This window comes from Castor canadensis, chromosome 7 (assembly GCF_047511655.1).
Source record: "Castor canadensis chromosome 7, mCasCan1.hap1v2, whole genome shotgun sequence".
In the NCBI taxonomy this organism is placed as follows: domain Eukaryota; kingdom Metazoa; phylum Chordata; class Mammalia; order Rodentia; family Castoridae; genus Castor; species Castor canadensis.
Window position 1 is genome coordinate 143,091,244 of NC_133392.1, and position 27,361 is coordinate 143,118,604.

Here is a 27,361-nt window from a genome sequence, read left to right on the forward strand (position 1 = left end):
CACAAATTAACTAAAAGCAGGAGAAAAGCTTGGTATCCCTGTCTCCATTTCTGTGTCTGTCTTTGCTCTGAGCTATACAGAGCTTGTAGTTCCCTTGCAATCCAGGAAGGACAGGACTGTTTGTTAATATCTTTACAAGGAGGAATGGAGGAAACTGCCACCAAGAGAAGGAACAGGAGAGCCTCCTCAGGACAGATCACCCTTGACCAAAATGCTGTTCCTCTCGGCTTACTTCCACATGTTCTTCTGTCACCTGTTTCCAGATGACACAGGCCCCTGGCCTTCTCTGAAGACTTTTCTGGCTCTTTTGTCATCTTCCAGGTGGCTGACAGTATGCCTGGAAATGTGAAGTACAGAGAATTCAGTTGAATGTTTTCACCCTCAGTAACCATCATGTCATACTATTGTTATTTTAATATGCTTTTTTGTGGAAGGATAGCATACCTAGAGAAAAATGCACAAACCATAAATCCTTGCTTTGTCAGAGCCCAGCACAAAGCCTTGTCAGGAGGCCCAGAAAATATTTGTCAAGGAACTCCTTGGTGATCCATCACTCTATGATCTTCAGTCACCTCAATTTTCTTGGCCTTGACTTACTCTTCTGTAAAACAGATGGAACTTCAGTGACTTAAAAAGTTCTCAGCCTAGGCTGAGGATATGGTTCAGTAGCAGAGTGCTTGCCTAGCATGCACAGGGACCTGGGTTCCATCCCAACCCCATCTCCCTCATGCCAGGGCACTACCCTGGAGTAATTTAACTTAAATATCTGGGGGTAGAGCTTAGGTAATGGTATTTTTGTTCTTTTCTTCTTCATTTTTTTCTTTTAGTAATGATATTTAAAAAAAAAAAAAAAGCTTTCCAATGATTCCACCATACAGTCATGATTTCTTGAACTTTTCCAATTCTAACCCAATACCACAGGTTCAAATCTCAGTTCCACTACTATTGTGGGTTGAACTGTGTTTCCCCCAAAGAAGCTGAAGTCCTAATCCACAATGCCTGTAAATGTGGCCTTATTTAAATAGGATCTTTGAAGATGATCAGGTTAAAATGAAGTCATTATGATGGACCCCTAATCCAATGTGATTGGTGTCCTTATAAAAAGGGAAATTCAGGGCTGGAGGTGTGGCTCAAGCGGTAGGATGCCAGGCTAGCAAGCTGGAAGCTCTGAGTTCAAATTCCAGTGCTGCTGGGAAAAAAAAAGGGGGTGGGTGGGAGTTGGGGATTTGAAGAACACTGTGAAACAGAGGCTAGTCTATCTTGCTCAAGGTCACATGGTAACTAAATACATAATCCTTCACAGGATTATTGGGAAGCCTTCATGTGACTGCAGGTGTGGATGTGAAAGCGCTTTGCAAATAGTACAGTATTTTACCCGTGTTAGTAAGACTCTAAATTCAGGAATTTTGTGTGTGTGTGTGTCAGCTTCCTCTTTCTACCTGATACTTCCTTTCTCCGGCGACAGAGGTCGCTGTGCAGCGCGGGCTCTGACAGGTCTCTCTAGCCCGCTGCGCCGGCTGCTCTCTGGTGCCTATAAATGTCAGCGCCGGGCTCAGCGAGGCATCAGTCGGCTGTCGCCGGGGTCTGGTCCTGGCAGGGGCTGGGTGAGGAGCTGGAGCTGGCCGTGAAGGAGCTGCCGCTGGGCCGGGGCGGAGCGCAGCGCCGCGCAGGGGTCACAAGGAGGGGGTGTGTGGCTGCGGGACCACGGCGAGCCGCCTCCAGCCTGCGCTGAGGCCCCTTCCCTCCAGGCCGCCTGCCTCCGCCTTCCGCCTCCCTCCATTTCTCCGGAATCTCAGCCCAGCGCGCCTGGACCCTGGCCGTCCTCTGGGTGGGGAACGGCCTCCTTGCCGCTTCACCCCTTTCTCGCAGGCTGGGCTTCCAGTCCCCTCTCTTTTTCCCTGAACTGGTTCTCACCCCCTCCTGTCCCATTCCTTTAACTCACGTGCCCTACCCCTTCTCTTAGCCGAGTTCCAGCGCCTCAGTCACTTTCCTCAGCCAAAGGACTCATCCTTTCCTCTTTCTTTCCCTTGCCCGGGTTCAGCCTGTCCTGTTTCTTCCTCTGTCCCCAGGGTGCAGTCTCTCCCATTCTCTTCTCCCAGGCTTGGAGTTCCAGACCTTTTGGATTTCCTCCATGGTCCTTCCTGGGTCCTTGTCCCTCTTCCCCAGTTTGGAGTTCCAGATTGGGACCCTATCCTCCCTTCACCTCCAGAAGACTGCTTCCATGAAAATACCTCTTTAAAACATGAACTTTTCCTAGCGACTGCCCCAGTCTCTCTTCCCACCTGCTGACCCTTTGCTACCTATGACCCAAGTTTTACTCTCACTTCGCTAAGGATTGAGGCCTGGGCTAAGGAAGCAGCACAATGCTTTTGTGGGCTGGTATTTGGGGACTCCCTCCACCTCGGATCTTTCCCTCTTTGCTGGTGGTGGTCGCTTTGGTGGGGCTGCTACCTGTTCTCAGGAGCCATGGCCTCCAGCTCAGCCCTACCGCCAGCTCTGAACCGCCACGGGAACGCTCTATTGGGGATGTCACCACTGCCCCACCTGAGGCACCTCACCATCCAGAGAGCCACCCTGTTAACCATTCCGTCACTGAACATGGCATGAAGCCGCGAAAGGCCTTTCCAGTCCTGGGCATTGACTACACACATGTGCGGACGCCCTTCGAGATCTCCCTCTGGATCCTGCTGGCCTGCCTCATGAAGATAGGTAAGTCCAATGTGCTTGATGCTGCTGTTGCTGTTGCCACCACCAGGTAGGCGCCCCATCTCTTACCGTTGGAGGTTACCCAGGATCAAAGCTCTGAACTACTTCTGTAATATAGGCACCCTCCACCCAGCCATCTTGGTTTTGAACTCCAGCTCTGTGACCTCTGTGGTCTGAGGCTTCCCAAGATTGGAGGTGGCATCGTGCATGGGAGAGACAGCAGGGTTCGAGGACGGGCTGCTTCTGATTCTAGGTACCTTCAGCAAGGCATCCAGAGGTGGCAGTTCTCCTCTGGCTGGGCCAGACCAGGAAGGGAGCCAGGCGCCTAGCCGTGTGTGAGACAGAGTGTCTTCTAGCAAGTGGCACTTTCTGCTCTGTCAACAGTGACCAGTGCAGATTATTACCTGCTTCACGGGAGCAGGATGGAGTGTGTTCATATTTGGCCTGAGGAGTTTGGGTAGAGCAAAGACTAGGGTGCAGGAGACTTACAGATGTGGTGGAACACTAGGGATCCCTATAGTCTCTCCTTTATCCTCCCAATGTTATCTGTCAGCTTTACCTTCTAGGCTGGTTAGAAGCCCTTGAATTGGTTTTCGGACCAGGAATGCCATCCTTTACACAGTTTGTGGGAATTTCTGAAGGCTGTTTTGGGGTGGCAGAAGAATGGAGGAGGAGGTTGAGGCTTAGTCTGACCCCAGCTCACCCCAAGTTGATACCTGACTGTGTCTCAAGGAACTGCCTGAGCTGACTAGTGACATTTGCTTCTCATTCAAGCAGGAGAGAGGTGGGGAGTAGGGCTAGAGAAAGGGGGTTTTCTGGTCTGAAGAGACTTTGAAGTGTTCTGTTTTGGAGAAGAAAATAAAAAAGTTTTTCCCTTTCTGAGGGTTGGGCTTCCTGCCCAGCCTGAGCACCTTGTTCTGTTGAGTGATTGGTGGAGCTCATTGGAGCCTGAATAGCCCAAAAGTCCCTGAGAGTAGTGTCCAGGGGGGCTTTGCAAACTGCCTTTGCTTTTTTGGCCCACTCTCAGCTAGCTGAAAGGCATGAGGTCCTGGGGCTCTGCTTCCCGTTTTGCTTCAGATTTGGGTTTGGGGGAGTTTGAGACTCTTGGCAGAAAGCCTTGCAGCTTTCCCAAGGACACGCAGGAGCCAAGTGCAGATGCCAGGCTGCTGTGAGTCAAGCTCTGGGACTTGCTGCAGGAATGAACTGGTGCCTGTTTTGATAGACCCAGGAGCTGGCTTCCTGGTGCAGGGCTTGGTGCTGAGCCGTCACAGCAGGGCCTATCCATGGAACTGGGCCACCAGTACCTATATCTTGATGGTAGCCAGTTTCCTGGAAAAAATCAAGGACTGAGGAAGGGGAACCATGTGTACTGATTCTAACATAAATGTGTGACCTTGAACAGCTGGGGCCTTTTCCTGTAGTTCTCCCTCACTTGAAAAATGGGAAAGAACCTTAACTGCTATTTGATTATACTGAGTTGTGAAACCTTGCCTCTGAATTTGTTATAAGAACCCAAAGTGACCATGATTCACTTCATTTACCTGTGTGAGACTGGGAAGAGACCTCACAAGTGCTGTCTAAAAATTGCCCCTCCCTCCAACACCCTCACTTCCCAACCATGCCTGGCATTGCGTTAGGGCATTGGGGACTGGCACACACACTGAGTCTCAGTGTCTGCTGGTGAGACAATAGCATGAGTACAGAGACCCCACTCTGAAGTTTCTCCTTGCAGGCCTGATGTCTCTTGTCACAGAGTCTGTGCCTGGGACCCTGGGCAGCTGGAGAGCACAGAGGGTGCCATGGCAAGGGTATCAGTCTAGAAGTCAGGAAACTTGCTTTTCATCCCTCCTCTTTCCATGACCTTGGGCAACTCATGTCTCCCTAGCCAGCAGTTAATCTTTCTGGCCCCTTTTCCAGGTCTGATATTTCTGCTGTTCCATTGGCTCTGGCAAAGTCCATCAGCACTGGGCTTCTGTTTTTTCATTGTAAAATGAAGAGGCTAGGTATGATCTCCTTTGCAATTCCCAAAGTCTGTGTCTCTGATGTGGAGAGGCATTTTTCTGCCTGTGACAACAGAGGAGCCCTGGCATCTGGCTATCCTGGGGAAGAAAGCGGAGTGGCCAAAAGATCTCAAGGGTCTCTGTTCAGATGATAAAAGTGAAAGCCCATTTTCCACTTTCACCTTTGTGGTGTACAGTTCAGCTACCACTCTGCCACTTATGTTCCTTGAGCCTCACTTTGCTCAAGCATAAAATGAGAAATAGGGCTGGAGTGTAGCTCAGTGGTAGAGCACTGACCTAGTGTGCACAAAGCTCTGGGTTTCATCTCTAGTATCACAGAAAAAAAGGTGGGGAATAATAGTATCTAGTTATTGTGCTACTGGTTGATGGTGATGTAAACTAATGCATGTAAAACTGAGCAGCTGCCCCTGTTAGTATTTTAACAACTCAAGGTAAATACATCCCTACCGTCTATTGTTTTCTGCTGAGGTGGAAATTCTTCAACCCTAGGGTACCACTGGGTGTCCTTCCTTAGGGTCTCAGGGTTTTGGGTGTGTCCAACTGACTTTATTCTTTCACTTGAGCTGCATCCCCCGCTGGCTGTGGGAGGAGGGGAGATGGTACCAGTTGCCTTGGAGGGCTGAGGCCATGCTCCCTCTACACTGTCAGACACCCAAGAACCTGCCTATTCTCTCAACTCCTCAGCGTGGGTAGGAGTAATGGTAGAGTCCTCATTCTGTCAGTTGTGGCAGCTGCTTCCCTTGCAAGGTACCCCTCCTTCAGGAATGGAGAGTTCTGTGTACAATCTTCTTTCCTATCCTAGCCCTGAAGCAGAGCCTTAAGGAGCCTCTTGCAGAGGCCAATGTGGGATGGGCAGGATGAGAGCTAACATTCTAGAGTAATAGATGCCTCTGGGTTCTTATCTAACTTGGACTGGGGGTGGGGCTGGGTGACATTAGGCAAATCACTTCCCTTCTGTGGGCTTTTTTTTTTTCCTGTCTCTAGCAGTCAAGGATTCTTGCCTTTCTTTGGTGAAGGCCTAATGGCAGAACTGTGAGTGTCCCTAAGCCTTAGGGACAGGGCCATTCCCCACTCCCTCCCTACCCTGTGGTTTGGCTCCTGCATGAATTGTGCTTTGTCCCAGTTCACCTGACTCCCAGGGCAGTGCTTGTTCCCAGGGAGAACTTCACTGTAACCCAGCTTACCACTGGCAGCACCCCCACTGTTGTTTGCCCATATTCCTGACCTGAAACTCCTGGCGGGGGCCCAGGAGCCCAGAAAGCAGGTATTCATCTTGTCTCCTGACCACAGACAAAAAAAGGTTTCTTTTGTCCCTTTCATCTTATAGCTTTGTGGTTTTAGTCTTTGTATGGCATATCCTGCCATTTCCTCTTTCCAAGGCTGTGAGTAGGGGAAATAGGGACATTGCCTACTTCACATGCATGGATAGTGGACCCAGCAACTGACTTCCTGTAAAAGTGAGACTAGAAGAAACAATTTAAAGGTCACCTTGAAACTGTCTCAAGAAGCCCAGGTGGAACTCTAGAAAGAAAGAGGCAGCCTTTTTCTCTTTGGGAAGACAGCTGCCTGACTGTAGGACAGTAGGAGGGAGGTCAGCTGGGGCCTGGGAAGAAGGTATCAGGTAGTACTTAGGTCTCCAGGAGTGCCAATGCACTTGGAAGGCCTCGCCTGGTCAGATGGCCTGGACTTCATTCAGCTGAGCACCCACGAGGCTCAACTTAACTCTTGTTCCCAGTCAGCCCAACCCATTCAGCTCTGCTGTAAAAAGGAAGATTTGGCTAGAGACCCTGGGTTCTGCCTTTGGCACTGCCTCTTGGTACCTTTGTAACTGTGGATCTTGGGGTTCATGCACCTCATTTCTCTGGATCTGACTTGCCTCATCAGTGAGGTGAAGATACTGTCTCTATCTAAGACTAAGATGGAGATTGATTTGGGGGTGCCTAGTTTACTGTAGTGGCTATTAGGGCCTCAAATTCCTCCTTGTGTTAGTTATCTTCCTGTTACTATACCAAAATACCTGAGATAATCAACTTATAAACTAGTTCACATTTTTAGAGTTTCCAGTTCATGATCAGTTGGCCCCATTGCTTTGCATCTTGAGAACTTGTTTGGAGATTCTAGTAGTGGGGGGAAGGGGAATAACGCAGCTACTCATATACCCCTGACTGAAGAATGGTCCTCTTCTATCGGAGAAGGTCATCCTCTTTGAGCATGCAGCTTTGGGAGGGAAGCACATGGAGTGGTGAGTGAGGAGGTAACACTTGCTTAGCCAGCCATATCAGCCAACTCAATCCTGGTAATCAATGGGGTGGCAGAAGTAACATCCAGATCACCCACACATCTGTCCCCATTGCTCTGGTGAGGCAGAACATCATGGCCCAAGTGTGTAGTTGAGCAAAGCTGCCTACCTCATGACTAGGAAGCAAAAGAGAACAAGGAGGGGCTGAGGTCCTACAGTCCCCTTCAAGGGCATGCTTCCAGTGACCTAAAGACCTCTTAAAGGTTTCTACATCTTCCCAGTAGTAACACTGTGGTGATCAAGCCTTTAATACATCAGCCTTTGGGGGGCATTCAAGATTCAAACTATAGCACTCCCCTTTTAGGAGATCTTCCTAGCGCACTCTAGCCCACAGAAGTTTTCATTTTCCTTTCTTCCCAGAACCCGTCTCCCTTATTGCTTATCCACAGTTTTGGCATTAGGCCTAGACTGCCCTGTGACATCTCCTCTGGTGGAGAGGGGAGTGTTTTAATAATTATTACCATTTATTGAGTATCTACAGAGTAGTGACAGGCACTTTGTAAAAATAATCTCATCTAATCCCTTCTAAAATCATATGAGATAAAGGATCTCTGTTTTGCAGATGAGGAAACAGCTCAGGGGTTATCTTCAGGGATGCTGAATTGCTGTTTATCTTCTGTTCATGTCTGGCATAGCCTCCCAGAGGGATGCAGCTGTGTCTCCTGCCTCTCTCTCACATTTCCCTCAGCAGATGCACAAAAGCCCTGTGAGGACTGGTGCCCAGTTGCACTTGGGGACTGTAAGACTTCCTGTAGGGGGCAGGTAGGTGTCTATAGTGGAAGTCCACTTCCTGTTTGAGAAAGCCTGTGGAGTTCTGTGCTTGGCTTTGCACCTGTCTGCCATGAGTTGCTGAGTCTGCCTGGGTCCACACCAATCCATGGTCAGGCTAGGCCTGTTCTTGTTCTCTGGTGGTGACCATGCCTGTTATCTCTGCTGGTGCCCTCTTAGCTGTCTGACCAGAGCTTGCTTCTTTCCTCATTGGGCAGGGGAGCAAGGAAAGAGGAATTTCCTTTGACCAGGAGGGGATAGCAAACCTTGTGACTCTGACCCCTCTGTTCCTGAGCAGGAATGGTACTGGATTCTCTTCAGGGCCCAGCAGGATCCCTTGAGCGATAGCCTCTGTGTTGGGAGCAGGAGGTACAACTTTAGCCCTGCAAGACAGGGAGAGTTTAGTAGTTCTTCTTAGCACTATAATTTGTTTCCAAAGCACTTGTATGTATAGGACTTAATTTTGATCTTTTGTATTTAAGGAAACTGAGTCTTGGACTGTGACCTGTCTGAGTTCACTTAGCAGAGAAGTGGCAAAGGACACAATCTCTAGTCTACTAACCCAAAGCCCCATCCTCTGCCTGGCCAACATGCTAGATTATTGTAAGGATCAAGGGGAACCCAAATCCACAAGGGTTTTGAGGAAAGTAAATGACTAGATGCATCCGTGTTGGTAATAGGTGGTAGTCAGGAGGGTCATCAGTTCTTCCTGTGGGAAGGAGGCACTAGAGGAGCTGGGGGGTCTGGAGCCCTGACTGGCTTAGCTCCAAGTTCTTAACCCCTCAAACATACCTGCATTTTTGTGAAGGATGGTGTAGGGCTGAAGTTAGATTTGGAGATTTGGGACTGCTGTCTTCATCGCCCTTGTTTGTGGAGCAGTCAATCTTTGAAATGGAAGGCTTCTTCCCCTCAAAGTGCTGTAGGCCCTCCAGGAAAGAAAAGAGAGGCAGGGAGAGGCAGGGAAGTGAAAACTTCCTGGATGGGGCAGGAGGGCAAGAGATCTGATGTGAACTTTTTTTTTTTTTTTTTTTTTTGGGTGCTGGGTACTGAACCCTGGGCCTTGCACATGCTCAGCACACATTTTCTAACTTGTTTTAAAATATACACATAAACATATATATTATATATGGTTTTTTGGGGCGGGGAGTAGGACTGGAGTTTGTACTTAGGGCTCAATGCTTCCAAAGCAGGCACTCTACCACTTGGGCCACACTTCCAGTCCATTTTGCTGTAATTATTTTGAAGATAAGGTCTTACAAACTATTTGCCCATACCCATGCTGATCTCAAACTCACATCTCACCCCTCCAAATAGTTAGGATTACAGGTGTGAGCCACTGTACCTGGCTAATTTGTAATATTTTTGTTAAATATTTCAGAGACTGTGCCAGGTACTTACATGGCTAGAAAGTTGGAGTTTTACCCCATATCTGCCTGACTTTGGAGTCTATGTTCTTTTCATCATCATGCCCTGACTTCAAGGGCCCTTTCAGCAAAAAAAATTAATTTTTCGTGTAATCATTTTGAATTGGAAAGGTTTAAAGATTTGGCTCTTCTCTGTATCACTTTGGGTTTGGAGAAAAAACTGTGACCCACCCCAAGTCATACAGTGAAGAAACAGCTCATCTCAGTGATGGTGGCATTGATAACACAGGAGTGACGGGGACCTGGAGCTAAGGGGCTCCAGGCTCCCTCTGGGAATGGCAGCCTGTACACAGCTGGCAGCCTGCCTTCTTCCCTCTTCCTCCTATTAGCTCCTGCCTGCCCCCCTTCCTTCTGAGACGGGCAGAGAAGGCTCGCTCAGCAAAGCTAGGAGCTGGGTTATTCCTGAGTCACCCTTCGCCTGTGTGGGCCTTTTGCAGCACTCACTCCCCCTGCAAATGTCTGAGTCAGACGTGTCTCCCCAAGGTTGTCTGCACACACTGCACTGGACCAAACCATCTCTTTAGATGCCAATAAACAGCAACTGATACTTTAAGGCAGCCTGTGATTATATGTGGGTATTTTTAATCTTATGGGCTAATCTAATTTTAACTGAACTAACTTTTAGGTTTGGCCTGCATCAGTGGGCTGCCCCCCCTTCTCTGGGATCATGCTGATTTCATGTCTTTCCCACTAAACTTCATCCAACATGCAGGGCCAGTTTGTGGGTTTATTAGGTCAGACCTGAGTCCTGAATTCTACTATTACTTGCTCCAAATTAGGTGTTCCCCAGATTGCCCCAGCAAGCAAAGATACATCCTTTAGCAGCTCTAACTATTTCAGTGAGAAGCTCTATTTTCTTCTCTGGCCCTCAGGGGAACTTACCTCTAAGCCCAGAGTGGGCTCCCCTATAGGGAAGAGCCTGTTTGAGACCAAGCCACTAAAGCTGGAGGGGTGACATCACCTGTGTGAGAGAGAACCCACAAGTTCACCAAAACGATAAGTAGCTACACTTACATAGCGCTTGTCTCATGCCGTGTAAAGCTGGAAAAGGTTGAGTGTTGGTGGTGGCCAGCCAGGATTAAGAACAGGCAGGCCATCTGTAATCAGTCAGCAGGCAATTTAGCTTGTAGTCACCGGGAGCTAAGAAGAGTGAAATCCAGGCCTTGCTTAGTAGGAGCGTCCAGTCTACTCAGGTCCACACTAGATGGGACAAGACAAGATGTGGATCTGTGCTAGGGCTAGTGGACTCCTGGCAGAGGCCAAATTCAGAAGGAGTGGACTGTCCCTGAAGTCTGGGATGGTTAAAGAAGGCCTCTCTGAGGAGGTGGAACCTGAGCACAGTCTTGAAGGAGGAAAAGGAATTAGATAAGCAGCCTATACTTAGAACCTGATTCCCATGAGAATGTAAGCCCCTTGAAGGTAAGACCTTTGTGTGTTTCCTTCCTGCCTTCCTGCCTTCCTTCCTTCCCTCTTCCTCCTCCTCCTCCTCCTTCTTCTTCTTCTCCTCTTCTCTCTTTTTTGCTGAGGAAGATTTTGTGACAAAAGCCAAAAACAAAAACAAAAACAAAAAACCCTGCTAGACAGATTCTAAAAGAGCTGTAACACTGTGTGCTTATTTTCATTTTCTTATCTGCGTCTGGCACAGGGTAGGGATCCTCAAATATTTGGGGAACGGATAAATGACTGATTTCCTTGTAGAGAGAGGGTCCGTGCAGAGACTGTGGCAGACTAGATAGAAACTAGGTTGGCTGCTTAGAGAGGAAGGAGGAAAAGGATCCAGAAGTTCTTTGGTGGCTAGGCTGAATTGGTGGCCAGGGAGTTTAACTGAAAGTGACACTGACAGAGTGATGCTTTAGGCGTCAGTTGGTGTTGGAGTGATGCTATGGTGGCCACCTCCCTGGCATGACTCTAGTGGAGGGTCTGCGAGGGCATCTGCTCTGGGCTGGGGTGTGGTCTTTCTGGTAGGCTAGATTTGTTTGGTTTGCCCTTAATCTGTGTAAGTAAAAGTGAGATACCAGAGCTTCCACAGGGAGTTGCTGAGAGCCCTAATTGAATTAGGCTGTTTCCGAGAACATTCCTGAAGCCATAAACTCCACTGACTGTGAATTAATGAGACCAGTGGTCATAAACCACATAAGAAGGCAATCTCGTTAATTTATAGTCTTACACCTTGACAGGGTTAGTTATGACTTCTCTTTGTTTTTATGTGTATAGGGGGTAGGTTGGGGCCAGAATCTTTTTTCTATAGCAGATTTATTTTTATACAAATAAATAAATGCCCTTTATTTTTATGCAAATAAGTAAAACATGCTCGTGATAAAACAAGAAACACAGTAAAATCCAGTACAGAAAGTTTTTAAGTATCCTTCCTTACTCGACTGGTCACTCTTATAACCCCAAGAACTCAGTGCTTCATGGTTGCAAAGCAGGCGCTCTACTGCTTGAGCCTCACTTCCAGTCCATTTTGCTCTGGTTATTTTGGAGATGAGGTCTTGTGAACTATTTGCTTGGACTGGTTTTGAACTGTGATCCTCCTGATCTCAGCCTCCCAAATAGCTAGGATTACAGGCATGTACCCTTGGTGCCTGGTCTGCTGTTAATTTTCTTGTGCATCTTCTTAGAAATTTTCTAAGCATATATGAACATGTGATGAGTATGAGGGCAAATTTAGTTTCCATAAAGCTACTTGTGTAAAGGAAAAGAGCTGTAGGCTCATTCCCTCTGCCTCTTTACTGTATAATGCCCTATGGTCAGTCATTTTGTCTCCCTGAGCCTTAACTTCCTTATCAGTTGATTTCACCACAAAAGGTTCTCTGGGGACTTTCCAGTGGGAAGGCCAGTCACTCCATGGGAGCCCCTGCTCTTGAGTGACCTGGGCACTGGGAGGCATTGAGAGGCTTGGGCAGAGAATGGGAAGCACTCAGAGGGGGATCTCCACAGCCTTTGGGGGTGGGCTAGGGCTGTCATGGAGCCCTAGAGTACAGGTTCATTGTCATATGGGATTGAAGAAATAGGCCTACAGAGAAAGTAAGACAACACACAAGGGAGAAAGCAGAGGTGGAAAATTATGTGGTTCAAGCTGGGATGCTGGGGTGGTGGGTCACAGAAGAGAAAGAGAGATGAGGGAAGCTTCTGAAGGAGGTGGTCTAGAGAGGTGGGCCAGGGGAGAAGAGGAACTTCATTTAGGAGGGGTTGCTAAGGCATTCTAGTCTAGGTGGGAGAATGGATTGGATGACCTGCTGTTCTTCTGGGATCTAGGTTTCTAAGGTTCTTTGGGAATCCATGGTGGAGTTCATGATTCCCCGAAATAGTCTTCATACAGACTAAGTATGTGTGTGTGGACTTTTCTCAGGGGAAGAAGGGCCCATCCTTGCTGCAGGTTCTAAAGGTTAAGTGTTTTTGTGCTATGGGAAGTTGAAGGATAAAGAACTCGCTGGTCTGGGATGGCTTCTTAGACAAAGTGGTACTTGATCTTGGGATGAGTAGGATTTACCTAGAGGACTTCAGAGCACCTGAGAGGCAAGGGGACCCAGAAGGGCAAGTGACTCCTTAAAATAGAGAAAAGCTCTCCTAGTTGGAGATCAGAGCCACGTGGCAGGCTCCTCCTGCACTTTGTCCCTTGGGTCTGCTGGTTTGCCATGGACGAGCCCAGCTCACACCCCAGGTGTAAAGTCAGGCCTCCTGCCCTTTTTCCTAAAGTGGCAGGGGCCCAAACACACCTCTGAGGCCCTATGAAGGGAAGCGTCACTTTGAAGATAGCAGACTCAAGGGACAGTGTCAGGAGATGGTCAGCTTTGAGGGTGCTGTACAGGAAATCCTGACTGTCCTCTGGTGTTTCCTAGACTAAGTATCATGTTCTCTGCTTCACCTTGCTTCTCTAACTCTAGAAGGCTGGCAGTAGAAAGAGCCTTCTCATAGTCTGTGGCCCCCATATCCAAAGGGAGAATGGATTTTTTATTGGCAGCACTGGGGTTTGAACTCAGGGCCTCATGCTTACTGGACAAGTGCTCTTACCATTTGAGCCATTCCACCAGTGAGAATGGAGGTGTTTTGATACAGTTCCCTCATTTTCCAGTTGAGGCCCAGAGAGGACTGGCCTTGGGCCATAGGTGAATTAATGGCAGAGGCAGGCCGCTTCCCTGCTCTGTTAACTACTTCAGGTAGTTAACAAGACAGTTAAGGATCTAGGCTGTAGTCTTTGGCTTGGATGTTGGATCTAGGTATTGACAAATCTGTTTTTCCAGGGGGACCTTTAAATCTAAGAAGGGCAGCATCCTGCTGGTGTGGTATCTATCAGGGAGCAGGGACACCCTTGAGCTTTGCACACTGGTCAGGGCTCAGGCCCTCTGAAGAAGTCAGTCCAGAGCTTCAAGACTTTGACTCTCTTGGGCCCTGTAGTCCATCACAAGTCAGTGTTGCACTTAGGTTCTGGGTTAGGGCCCACTGGAGTCAGGACGCTATAATAGGTAGAGAGGCCTATGGGGTTAGGTGACCTGCCTAGGGTCATATAACCTACTATAGCACAGCTGAAGCCATACCCATGGCTTTCCATTCCAAATCCTGTGCTGCTTCTCCCATGAACACTTATATTACATTACACCACCACCTGGCTGAAGTAGCAAGACTCATTGCTTGAAGCATTTAATGAGCAAAAGGCAATTTTGCATGACAACTCGAAGCATAGCTATAAAAGCACTCAATTTTGCAGAATAGGTAATGATTTTTAACATCAGCCCAGCTATAAGTGCCAGGTGAACTATGCCAGTTTTAAGGGGAGAAGGTTCTGCCACTTCCTAGATGTTATCACCCCAAGCCTCAGTTTCCCCAATCAAATGGGGTAGTGTCCATAAAGCCCTGAGCACATTGTTAGCATTCTGTAGTGGGAACTGACACTGGTTCTGTAGCATTAAAGAAAGAGGAAGATTTTAGGTATATGAACCTGAGGGCATTAGAGTAGAGTTGACTGTCAAGGGGTCAAATAATAGACAGGTGAATTTGGTCTTTAGTTGGGAGAGGGGAAGACATACACTCAGCGAACATTGATTCGTGCTGATAAGTGCTATGCTGGAGGTGGAAAGATGAATAAATAGTCCAACCTCAAGGGAGAGGCCAACATGTAAACAGGCATCTGTGATGCACTATGAAGTGCCACAATAGGTTCCACAGTGCCGGTGAACACAAGGGAGTGTGTGGGGTGAGTAAGGGAAGGCTTTCTAGAGCTTTGAGCTGGGTCCTGAAGGTTAAGCAGGAGTTTGCTCAGTTCACCAGGAAGGGAGAGCTGGAGAAAGGCACAGAGACTTGAATAATGCAGAGATAGATGGGATGCAGAACCATTGCCCTTTGCCTTTGAAACCCTTCCACCAAACAGCCTCACCCACCTTCTTAGTTGAGCAGAGAAAGCAGAGGCAGTCAGCCATGCCTGTGGAGCTGTGAGCAGCTGTGACAAGTATTGCTCTATGTAGACAGTGAGGAGTTACTGTTTATTGAACTCCTGCCAGCACCTGACCTTGTGCTGAGGGCTCCACATAGTGCATCCTTGTCTCATCTTCACAACAATCCTGAGGGTGTGAGTCATGGTATTTGCCTTTATCTAGTCTACAGTTATATCAGGAAAGTGGCACAGGAGAAAATTAAGTGCTTAGTGGTTGCTGTGCCATTGCATAAAACACAGGAGGACTTTACAGAGGGGAAAGATGCAGTTGGGATGAGCAGGGAGCAGAGGCCTCAGTGCAGGCACCTTCACTAGACCCCATAAGAAGAAAAGTGGCAGATCAGGAGAAGGCTGCAACATTGGCCAAGGCTCTGAGCAGCTGGTGTGGTGGCCACCTGGGAGGGTTAGGGTTGGGGTCAGTGAGAAGTAAGTTGGGTAGGTGGACTGGGATGAATTATTGAGCATCTAGAACTCCAGCCAGAGGTGTGTAGCCTTGGCCAGGGCTTCTCAGGCCACATGAATTAAAGGCTTACCCCTGGGCAGCATTTGCACACCTGCTTTCTCTGTCCATATTATGAGCATCTCTTGGTCACTCAGTGGCCCCCTGAATGATTTCCCACTTCTGTCTGTCATCAGCTTTCCATGGAACAGCCATAGAGAGCTTGTAGAAACATAAACCACAACACGATGTTCCCTGCTAAAAACCTTTCTGATGCTTCTTCATGAACTTGGGATAAAAATTCCAGGAAAGATGTAGCCTGCACCTTTTTCAATGTCATGCCCTGTTCCTTTCTCTCCTGTTCCTACTACACTGGCCTTCCTGTGTTTCTGCCACACACTGTGCCTTGCCAGGCCCTTTCTTCCATGTGGCTATTGTACTTGCTTGGCCCCTAACCTGGAACACTGCCTGTAGATATCTCAGGTTCCATGTCTTCTCTTCAAAGTATCATTCCTACCACCTAAGCTAATGTGAGCACTTGCCCCACCAGCTCCTTCCTTGTACCACACTCTACTCTGAATGCTGAGGATACAGTCAGGACTAAGTCAGAGAGATTCCTGATGTCACAGGCTCACATGCTAGCATAGAGCATTAAACTGTAGACCTGACAATGTCAGTCAGTCATGTGTGTCTTGAAGAAAACATATATGACTTTTGGGGCTTGGTCATGGCTCAAGTAGTAGTTACTGTCCCCAAAACATAAATAAATGCAAAAGATGATAAATATAAGAGGGAGGGTTCTTTGGATGGTTCTAAGGAATGACAAGAAGGAGTCCATCTTTCAAAGACCAGGGCCCTGAGGAGGGTGTGTTTGAGGAAGCTGGAGTAGGGTAAGAGGGGAAGCGTGGTGAGAGAATGGAGAAGGCAGTGGCCAGACTAAGTGGGGCCCATGGGCTTTGGGTTGAGTGTTAGAGTTATGCTAGGTGCTGTGTGGTTCCATCAGAGGCTTTTGAGCACAGGGTGGCATGGTCTGATCTGGGGAAGGATGTGCAGACAGCCTGGGAGACAGAGATGGGGAGTTGGCTCAAGCTCTGGGCTAGCCACAGAGTGAATGGAGCAACACAGGCTCCTGCTTACCAGCACCTCAGCCTGGGACCAAGAGGCAACGGAACAAAGGTCCCTAACAGGCAGTTCTGGGAGGGCCATCGGTGGGCGGGGCAAAAGCACCAGCCTAGGAGAGCAGTGGCCAGGGAGGGGAGCTGAGCCAAGCCACAAGGCACGTGGAGAATGAGGGGCTGAGTGGGATGCCAGGCTCTTCAGGACTTCTGTCTGCTACCCTCTCCTGTCCAGCTTCTAGGCCAATCAGTAGGCAGAGGGTCACCAGATCTGTCATGTGGGAGGCGTGGCATTGCAGAGTTCTGGGACCTAGACATGCCTCTTCCCATCTGAACCCTCTGGTCATGGCCTGGGTTTGTTGTCAGGCTAGGCAAGGACAAAGCTAGAATCAGAGAATCAGACTTCAGAGCTGGGAGGGATCCTAGAGACAGAGTGTGGAGCCCAGGAAGCACAGTGGAAGATAAAGGTTTGGGAACCCAAAGTCCTAGCTGTTACACTTGCAGTTATGCAGACCCCATGTGCAGAGCTGTGGAATTAGATGAGCATACTAAAGAGAGCACCTAGCAGGAAGAGCTCGTGAATGTTGAGTGATGACAGAGCCCGGTTCACCCCCTCATCTTACAGAGGAGGAAGCAGAAGGTCAGAGCGGAAGTGACTTGCCCAAGGACTACAGTGGGTGGTGGCAGAGCGGGAGTTGAGCTTGCTTCTCCTGACCCCTATCCTGGGCCCTTCTGTGATGATGTAAATGACCCTCTTTTCCCACACCATTCCTTCTAGAACAGTTCCTATACCTTCAGCAGAGGGAGGTGTCCCACCTTTTCAGCTTGCCTCTGAGCACCTACTATGCTTCAAGCAGAGCTGTGTGGGAGGTGGCTCCCACACTTGAGGTGGTGACACTTTTGTGGGAGAGAAACATAGAAACAGCTAAAATACAAGGCAGTTGGAGTGGGACAGGGATGCAGCACAATGTAGCGTGGGCCTTGGTGGCAGACAGGACTTAGTGATGCTGCTATTTAGAATGGTTGGTGACGAGGCCTGAACCTGAGTTAGAAGCAATTAAGGAAGTCCCAGATTCAACACAGAGGAATATGAACTCAGCTGCAAATGGGGGAACTGTAGATGTCTTGGAGGGTGGCATGACTGTGACTGGCCTATGTTTAGGATGAAGTCTGGCCTGGAAGTTGGAGAATGGACTAAATGAAGTTTTTTCCCAGTGCTCTTGGCTCTAAGTTTTCTGCATCCTTCTTCCATAGCTAATTATCCTTCCCAAGAAACTGATCAGATGGGAAACTGCAGAAAATGGCTGGGACAGGGATTGTGTAGGAGTTGGGGGGAGAGTGGAAAGGATGTAGCAGGAAAGGGGGATATGTGCCAAGCAGCAGGAGGTGGCTCCCTTCAGAGAGGAGGAGAAGGGAGAGAAACTAACAGGACTAGGAATGCAAAGCAGGATGTAGGTGACTCTGGGGGACCGAGTCCCTTGATGAGGGAGAGGTGAGGCTAACTGGCAGGATCTGGCTTTTCTGGGTCAATAGGTGCTGGGGTCCTGATGGGAGTGATAGGAGTGTGAGGCAGTGTGTCCCAGAGTCCGGACCTTTGGGCCACGTTTTGGAACCAAGCCCAGCTGCTGTAAGGCTTAGGCTTTTACATGGCCTGAGGGCCCTGGCCCTTCACATCTGAAATCCCAGTTTTGTGGGCTAGGGCCTGTTATGAGTGGTAGATGTGACAGGACACCCTTTCCTGGCACCAAGCAGCCCTTTTCCTGCCCTGTTCCCAGTAGACCCAAAGCTTTAGTATGGTGGGCCTGATTTTGCTCCATTTGGCCTCACTGACTAAATAGCAACTGCTCTGTTGAGCCTGGTTCCACCCAGTGGCTAAACCACAGTGGCCAGAGACTAACAATAGGGGCAAGTGGCTCCCACATCTGGACCTAGGAGCCGAACTGCCTCTACAGGTGGAGATTCAAGGTATCCCTCTGGGCATTCAGGGGTCAATGTAGCTTGATAGCTTAAGGTCATCAGAGTCCAGCAGATCTGGTTGGAGTCCCAGCTCTGCTACCTTCCAGCTCTGTGACTGTAGGCTAATGACTTGACCTGTGAGTGTCATGGTTTTTTTTTTTAAACCTTCCCCCCATTTATTTAACTGAGGAATTACGTCCATAAATACCATATCTTTAAGTGCGCAATTCAATGAGTATTTACAATGTCTGTATTCACATAGCCACCCAGATCATGATAAAAGACAGCTATGTTACCTGCTTTGTCCCCTCATGCCTTTCCTAGTCCATACTCCCCCAGGGTAACCATCATTGGTTGGTTTTACCTGTTCTTGAACTTCAGATAAATGGAATCATATAGGAGATACTCTTTTGTGTCTGGCTTCTTTTGCTCAGCGTGTTTGTGAGGGTCCTCTTTATTGTTGCACATACCAGAGATTTGCCCACTCTGCTGCAGTTCTGTATTACTTCGTAGGAGTGCTCTGCAGTTGGCTCATTCTCCTGTTGATAGGCATTTGAGCCGGTTCCCTTTTTTCAACAATTATGAAGAAAGCTACTTTGAGCATTCTTATATTCCATAGGGTTTCTGTGAGAATTAAATGAGATAATCTATTACAGTAAAGTGTTTAATACTGAATTATGACTCAGCAGGTGCTCAGAAAATCCCCCCCCACACAGGTTTTTTTGTTTCCAGAAAAAGGAAGAAAGATAAAAATTCAAATGCTGCCTAAGTATTAAAGAAATACAGCTAGCCATATCCTTTTTTGCAGCCTGCCCCTTGGGCTGAGTACTCTTGATAATTTGGTGTGTCTGGCTGGGCTTTTCTCTACATCAGTGTGAATGTTTTTTAAAATAAAAATAGTTGGCATAAAAACAAGCATGCTGTCCATATTCTTTTTAAAAATATATTTTAATTTTTAATTGGCACATAGTAATTGTGCATATTTAAGGGGGACAGTGTGACATTTCAATATACATATACAGTGTCTCATGATCATGTCAGGATAATTGGCATATCCATCACCTCAGACAGTTATCATTTCTTTGAGCTGGGAACATTCAAACTCCTGTCTATTAGCTGTTTTGAAATATCCAATTAATTATTGTCAACCATAGTTATCCAACTGTGCTATATAGAACATTGGGACTTAATCCTCTGATTCAAGTGTACCCCTGTACCAGATAATCATCCTCTCTGCATCTTCCCCTCCCCCTCACCCTTCTCAGACACTGGCAATCACTATTCTACTCTTGACTTCTCTGAAATCAGCTTTTTGTCTTCCATGTCCATATTCTTTTGCAAGTTACTTTTTAAATTACATCTCATCTTTTTTCCTTGTTTTTGAATTTTATTTTTGATTTATTATACATTAATAATATAAGGGAATTTCATTGTGATAATTCTATATGCACATATAGTATACCTTGAACAAATTTATCTCCTCCATTATATTCCCATCCCACCTCTCTTCCCCCTCTAATCTTTTAAAAAGACTTCCCTTATTTGCATTAATGCATTAAAGGTACAGCTTGGGGAGGGAGCATCTGGGATGGGCCCCTAAACCAATCACATGGGGCCTTCCACCCTGACCACTCTCTCCAGCTTCATTCTATATGGACCAGGGCTTGGCTTTCAGAGACCTGGGAGTAAGTCCTGGCTCTGTCACTCCCTGTTTGTGTGTATTCTTGGCATAAGTACCATGAGTTTTGGGGTTTTTTTCCACCATTGTTTGTCTGTTTCCTTAAGACAGAGGAAATGTAGTCCAAGCTGGACTTGAACTTGCAATCCCCTGATTGCTGGAATTACAAGTGTGCACTAGCTCACCAGCTTTCCACTTTTTTTTTTTTTTTTAACATGTGATTCTGGGGGTTGAACACAGGGCCTTTAGCATGCCAGACAACTACTTTGCAACTAAGCTGTATCTTCATCATTAATGTAGTAGATCCCATACCTACTACAGAGAGATGCCACAAGGTCTAAATGCAATAATGTTCAAGAAAGTACAAAGCAAAATGGAAAGTGATGTGTGTGCACTAATTATTATGAGTTATTATGTAAAATCATAGACTGTCAGAGCTAGAGAAGACTTCTGAGAGGTTAGCCAGCTCTGTTGTCTTACATATAAGGAAACAATAGCCCAGGGAAGGCAAGTAGTAGAGCCAGAATCGAACCAACAGTTTCTGGCTACCAAGAACTTGACCAGTCACTTCCTGAACAGTGGGAACTCCCTTAGAGAGCTCCCAATCTCTAGGTCTGAGCTTAGCTCTGATACACTCATTTTTCATCTGTAGGGCTCCCTGTTAGGCGGGAACTGCACTTTAGGAAATGTCCAAGACTTCAGTTTTCCCCCAGGTCTCTGACCAAGTTTGCTGGGGTGACTAGAACTTCTAGGCAGTGAGTTGTGTCAGTATTCTCTGGTCTAAGAAGGCAGAGGGCCAAGATGGCAGAGCAGAGGAGTGGGAGCTTGGATGGAGGGGAGAGATGCTGCCTCAGTAGGCCCCAGCACCTTCCCTAACTGTACACCTAAACCTGGGCTTCAGCTTGCTTCCTACCCCTAAGAAGTCAAGCTGGGACACTGCTTTCTGTCCTCTAGGTGGACACCACAGGCCTGGATTTGAGAGTAGACTTCCGGTTAGGTGGTTTACCCTCACATCACAGGTTCTCCAAGAAGATAGAGAGGTACCCCCAACTCCTCTCACCACCTACACTGCAGTTAATCTGGAAACAAACCTGATTGGTGTGGGGTGGAGCCTTTCCCTCTCCTTCCCGGGAAGCATTTGGCATGATAAGCTTTACATAGTATCGGTCCCAGTGAGTCCTCCTCTCCCAGGTGTTTAGCCACCACACTCAGTACCAGGTACACAGCAATGGCAATGACTCCTGGTGCCCCAGCTCTTCCACCCTCTTGGAGCCACAACTCATTTTGAAAGGGCTGTGGCAGTGATAATCAGAGAGCCAGGCAGGGCCCTCCTGGGAGTGCCCTGTTGACCCAGGGCGGAGGCTGGGGAGAACCCTGGTCTCTGCTTTCAGGGTGAGGTCATGGAGTGACACATGTTCTAGTGGCAGTGAATGGTGACGAGAAATGGTCCTGCACCAGGAGCAGGAGGCACCAGCAGCTCATGCTTTGCCTTACCTCACTCCCTGCTGGGCTCTCTGCCATCTCAGTGGTTCTCCCCGACCCTGAGGTGAGTAGAGGTATAATGATGACCCACAGATCCAGAGAGGTTAGCTAACTTACCAGGAAAGCAGCAAAACTGGGTGACCTGGAATCCTAGGAAGGCAGAATGAAAGCCACTTGAGCCATTTCTGTATTCCCTCCCTGGATTATTTGGCTTGGCAGAGTGGAGGCCAGAGTGTCACCTTCTGAAGGAGTTAGGCAGTATGGGGGACTAGTGTTCAGGAATGGTGTTCCTCTCGTACCATTCACAATAATAGTCCTTATCATGCTGAGCCCCCACCTGCTGCTGTGGACATTTTGAGACAGTGCTGTTACATCCATCCTTTGGAGCTTTGAGAAAATTGTCACCCTGATCATTTCTTGGTGGTGCAGATGAGGAACTGCTGAGAAATGCCTTGGAGAGCAAGCTCTGGCTAGCACTGGAGTCAGCTTCCTGGGCCTAAATCCAGCCCAGCCTTGCCACTCAAAAACTAGGTATTCTTGAGCAAGTTCCTTCCCCTCTCTGAGTCCCAGTGTCCTCAGCTGTGATATGGGTATGATGTGCCTAGCTCATTGGGTAGTTGTGAGGGTGAGGACTAAGAGGCCCTCAATAAGTGCTAGCTATCTTCAATATACCCATCTCATGAGGAAGTTAAGTGACTGACTGAGTTGATTAGAACCAGCCAAGTTCCAGATCCTGTGTCCTGTCCAGCAATAATAGCTGCTCCCCCAGTTCCAGCTGTTGTAAGCATCTTCCCTTCCCTGCCGCAAGGAGGCATATGCACCCTTCTTCTGTGCCACATGCAGACAATGGGCCTGTGCAGCCCAGCGGTCAGCACTGGGCCAGGCGCGGAAGCAGGCACTGACAAAGGCTTCCTTATCTCCTTCCTGGGTACTGCATACTTACTAATATGGTGTGGGCTGGCTGGCAAGCAAGCAGGCAGACAGCACCTCTCACCCTGCCTGGGACCCTTGGCCCTCCATATTCAGCTTGTCACTGAGGGGCTCCCAGTCTTCAGCCGGGCTCTTATTCCATTAGCAGGAGGCAATACAAGGCCTGGCACGAGGGCAGAGCTTGGCCTCTGGAATCCAGCATTCTTGAGATTCAATACCATTTTAGTTGCTTACTGCCTATGTTATTTGAGCAGGTTCTTTAAGCTCTAAGCCTGTTTGCCCAGTGGAAAAAGGAAACAATAGTGTCTGCCTCATGGCCCTGATGAGGCTAAAAGGGAAAGCCCAGGGTTTGCTGGTCATTCTCCTTTCGCCTAGTGGTGTATGGCCGGAGGACTGCACTATGTCTTATAAGGCAGTGCATATGTGTGTTAAGTAGAGGCCTGCAGGCCAACCCAGGCCTGAAAGTGCTGCCAGGAGGGCTCCATTCATCCTTGCTAGGGTTCCAGACAGTCTCTGCCTCTCTCCTTGCAAGGCACACATAGAATCAGGGCATGCTGGGTCTTAGAAGGGCCAGAGGTTTGCAGTTGGCAAGTGGCCTGCCCAAAGTCACACAGCAAAGGAGAGAGCTGGCAGTGAACCTGGGGCTCCTACTCCCAGCACTTGCTATCTGTTCTCTAGCAGGACAGAAAACCAAGGCCTAGAGTCTTAAGCCCCACATTTAGAGGCTGTGACTCTAGAGCCAGAAAGACCAGGCTGTGGACCTAGGTTAAGTCTCTTCACCTCTCTCTGCCTCAGTTTCCTCAGCTATAAAGTGATGAAAGCGATGCCTATATCAGAGGACTGCAGAAGAATCGTGCTCATACAGTATACAAAGGGTTAAAAGTGGGTACTCAGTGGAAGGCGGTTAAAACAAAGTATATATGCTTTACAGATTAACACTACTGTGCATGGGGGCCAGATTTGAGGTAGACCATCCTAGTGTGAGTCCCAGCTTTGTTTTGGTTTTTTTGAGATCAGGTCTCACTATGTAGCCCAGACTGGCTATGAACTCATTATGTAGCCTAGGCTGACCTCAAATTCTCTGTTCTCCTGCCTCGGTCTCCTGAGTGCTGAGATTACAGGCATGTGCCGGCTGAGTTGCTGCTTTACTACCACTTTTCTATCTGATCTTGGCCAAGTCCCTGTCCCTCTCTGGGCTCCACTCTGCATGTGTGAAACACATTGAATTGGATGGTCTTGGAGGGATCTGCCTTTCCTAATCTCCTGTGGCTTTTTGCTGCTTCTCTCGCCTCCAGAAGAGGTCTTGAGCCCTGGACCCCTACTGCCTTTGGGACCAAGGCCTGCTGCCAGCCATGTCCTCATTTCTCTGCAGTGTCCTCTAAAGGGCAGGCTCCTCTGAGCATGCTCAGCTCTCCCATACACTCAGTACATCTGGATCCTAGAGGCCCGAGTGACAAACTGTCCCCAGTGTGTCTCAGTGGGGGGGAGGGGTACGGAGAGGTCCTATAAGCATGCCCTCTGTGTCTGCCTGCACTTTTGGGACTCAGCCAGCTGGACTATCTTCAGGAGAACTGTGGGAGGTTTTTAGGACATAGCCTGCAGATTGGTGCCCAGCTTTGCCAGCTTGCCTCAAGGGACCCTTTTGCCCAGGGCTTCATTGAACCTACATCTGCATGGAAGCACTCAGCTTTTATAAAGCTGGCCATATCCACAGCTCTTGTGACCTGTACTCATGATCCCTGTAAGGAAGTTTTACAGATTTTACAGGTGACAAGGAGCTGGTTCCTTGGGGTTCCAGAGTGCCCCTGGGGTCTCAGGCTCAATGTGAAGCCTCCAGTGACAAAGATATGGTGCTTATGTGTGGCTGCCTCTGAGTGTGGGCCAGGTTTCTTGGCATCTTGCTGCTTCTCTGGCAGCTGTGCCCTGATACCAGTAGGCTGTTTCAGGGCCTGAGGTGGGGGAGTGGAGGGATGGGACAGTGCCCTTAGCTGATTGCTTTCTTGGGCTCTAGCTTGAGGTATGTAATCTCATAGACTTCTCAAAGCAGCCCTTTGAGATGGAAATGATTATGAGTCCTGCTTTTCAGATGAAGAAACTGAGATGGAGGTTAAGTACCTGGCTAGGAGACCAGGGTGCCTGGTTTCTCCAGCCTGTGCTCAATCTTAACCACAGGACCCTCCTCTCTTCCTGAATAGTAGGTGAGTTTGGATTGAAACTCTGGACAGATCTCTGAGCTGTCTCCCAGCTTGTTCTTCCAAGTGCCTCCCTTCCTGGCCATCTTCCTCAGCTTTTCTCAGCGTGTACGAGGGGCTCTGTTCCTCTGCCACAGGCTCCAGAGTGCTGGCTACCCAGCCTCAAAGAGAAACTGTCCCTAGTATAGGCTGCTGCCCTGACCTGTGGGTTCTTACCACTCTAGGGTCTGTCCATGGGTCTGCTCTGAGCCTCCAGAGTTTTCCAGGCAGTTTGTGGCCTCTGTTCCAGCAGAAGGCCCTCTGTTTTTGTACATCCACTGTGCTCGAATTGAACCTGGGTCAGGACTGGTGATAGCCCTCGTTGACACTAGGCTGCAGAGTTTGCAAAGTCCTGGAGGGCAGATATGACTGCCTCCTAAGAACAGAGAAGCCCTTTGGTATATCTCTTTCTTCCAAGATGTGTTATCTGCCCCCTTGTGTCTTCCTTGAGAACAGAGCTGTCATAATGACTGCTTCTCATCTCTGGGAGGCTGTATTTGCTTCTGCTTTCCTTGGAGTGATTTTGCCTCCATTCTTTCCTTATGTGAATTTTTTTGTAAGTGTTGTGCTGGAAATTGAACTTAGGACCTTTGCATGCTAAGCAAGTACTCTGCCATTGAGCTACATCTCTAGCCCACCTCCTGTGATCTTGCTGTAGCATGAATCCTGCCCTGGGCCCAGATGCTGAATTTGTAGGCAGGGATAGAGATGGTGCGTGTTACAGAGCCCAATTTTGTCTAGTAGCAGAGCTCCTCAACCTGATAACAGCTAGAAAGACTCTCAGGAAGCCTCTGGGGCTAGGGAAACTGAAGCCAAAGAAAGGCAGGGGCTTGTATTCAAAGCACCCAGTGAATTGGAGACAGGGTTGGAACTGCTAGGTCCTGATCCCCAGCCTTGGCCTGACTCAGACCCTTCCTCCCTCTTAACTTTCTGATCTTTTGAGGCATTTGGAGGTGGGAAGGGGATGACACACCCATCCCATTCCATCCTGCTATGTAGAGGGCAGAGCTAGCCTCTTTGGAACCTAGACTTCATGGCTGAGTGACTGGACTGCTCTGCCCCACCCCAGGGTACTGAGCCTGAGTGGTCAGAGCCCTGCATCTCGACTTGATATATCAGCTTGATTAGGAATCACCCACCCACAGGACATTATAGACTTTTTTTTTAGGGTGAGGCAGGTGCTGTACCACTTGAGCCACTCTGCTAGCCCTTTCTTGTGGTTTTTTGTTTTATTTTGTCTTGTTTTGTTTCAAGATAAGGTCTCTTGAACTATTTGCCTGGGCTGGCCTTGAACTGTGATCTTCCTAATCTTTGCCTCCTGAGTAGCTAAGATTATAGGCATGAGCCACTGGTGGCTGGCTTATTTAAAACTTTTTACCATCTGGCCCTGGGTAAGAACTGGACTGGGAGTCAGCTGTCTTGGAGTTGTGGCTTGGCTTCAATGCCACCCATGTGATCTGGACCTCTCTGAACTTCTGTTTCTTCATCTGCTATCCACTACCTAGGCTTTTTGTGAGGACCAGGGAAAAGGCTGCTTTGTGTCCATCTAAGTAATGACTTCCTCTCCAGCCTTCACTGGTGTTTGCTCCTGGAAGAAATGCTCTGGCATACTTAGGGTGAAATGCTAGAGAATAGGTTACCTTATACAGGAATTGGGCCCTCCAATGGTCATGCAGGCTCAGCAACCAAGTCTCCATTCCTACCGTGTGCCAGGCTCTGTGCTCAGTGTTTCAGAGTCAAAGATGAATAGGACAGAGTCCCTACCCTTGCTTGCAGGTAGGAACTAGTTTGTGGTCCAGAGGGGAAGACAAATCAGCCAATCATCCCATGTGATCAGACTCTTAATAGTGGTCTATGTGTCAGCTCTGCAGGACTTTCTAGGGGACAAGCCAATGGTGAGCCACCCTGACAGGGTCTTGCTCAGTGTTTTCCTATCTGCAGTCTCATGTGATTCTCACTGTAACTGGGACAGTGATGAGGCAAAGATAACCACCTATTCAGTAGTTGTCAACTATGCGCCTACTATGAACTGTCACATGTCTAGGTGCCAGGAATACAACAGTTATGGGGATAGGGCCTGCCCTCATGCAGCCTACATTCTGGGTGGAGAAACTGTCAGTAAGTACAGGTACTGTCAGGAAGTGATGGATGCTGCAGAGAAAAAGTAGGGTGAGTGGAGAGAGTGGGGGGAGGACCTTCCTGTTGAGGTGGCCTTTGAGCAGGACCTGGAGGAAGAGGATGAGCCTACCACTCACCTATGTGGCAAAGTGTTTCAGGCAGAGAGAACAAGTACAAAGGCTCTAAGGTGGAATCAAAGAAAAGCAAGAAGTCCAGGAAACTAGAGGGGAATGAGTGCAGATTTAATTAAGCATGGTGAAAGTCTCCGGAGGGTTTTCTACTTCCTTTCTAGAAGTATATCTTAACTCTTAAAGGTTTCACTCTTGGCTGGCATAGGAAGAGCCTGGAGACTAGAGTAGACTCAGGAGACAGAGCATGTGCTGCTATAGCAGCACATGCAAACAGTTACAGTGACTTGGACCAGGTATTAGCAGAGGAGGTGGAGGGGGACGGGTCAGAGTGAGCACACGCCTAGAAGGAACAGTCAGCAAGCTTTGCCTGTGGTTGGATGTGGCAGAAAGGAGAAGGATGATTCCAGGGATAGGGCGTAAACAACTGTAGGAGGAACAAGTTTAGTGGTGGGAAAATGAGAGTCACCTGTCAGGAGCCCCCAACTCCTCTGTCCTTGTCACTTGGCAGAGCCACCTGTGCCCACCTAGACACACCCGTCCAGACGCTCTAGTCACATTAAGCTCTGTCCCCTGAGAAACATTTTATCCTACTGATGGTTTTGTTGTTGTTGTTGTTTGGTGGTACTATGGAT

The 27,361-nt window shown here is 48.4% G+C and overlaps 1 protein-coding gene across 1 annotated transcript in view; it reads left to right on the forward strand.

The window, feature by feature from the left end:
* Positions 1-1,546: 1,546 nt before the first annotated feature.
* Slc9a1 (solute carrier family 9 member A1) overlaps positions 1,547-27,361 on the forward strand; it is a 49,596-nt gene continuing 23,781 nt past the window's right edge. The window contains exon 1 of the mRNA XM_074080891.1: positions 1,547-2,709. Within this exon, the coding sequence (XP_073936992.1) occupies positions 2,364-2,709 (346 nt within the window). The 5' untranslated portion in view covers positions 1,547-2,363. The remainder of the gene's footprint in view (positions 2,710-27,361) is intronic.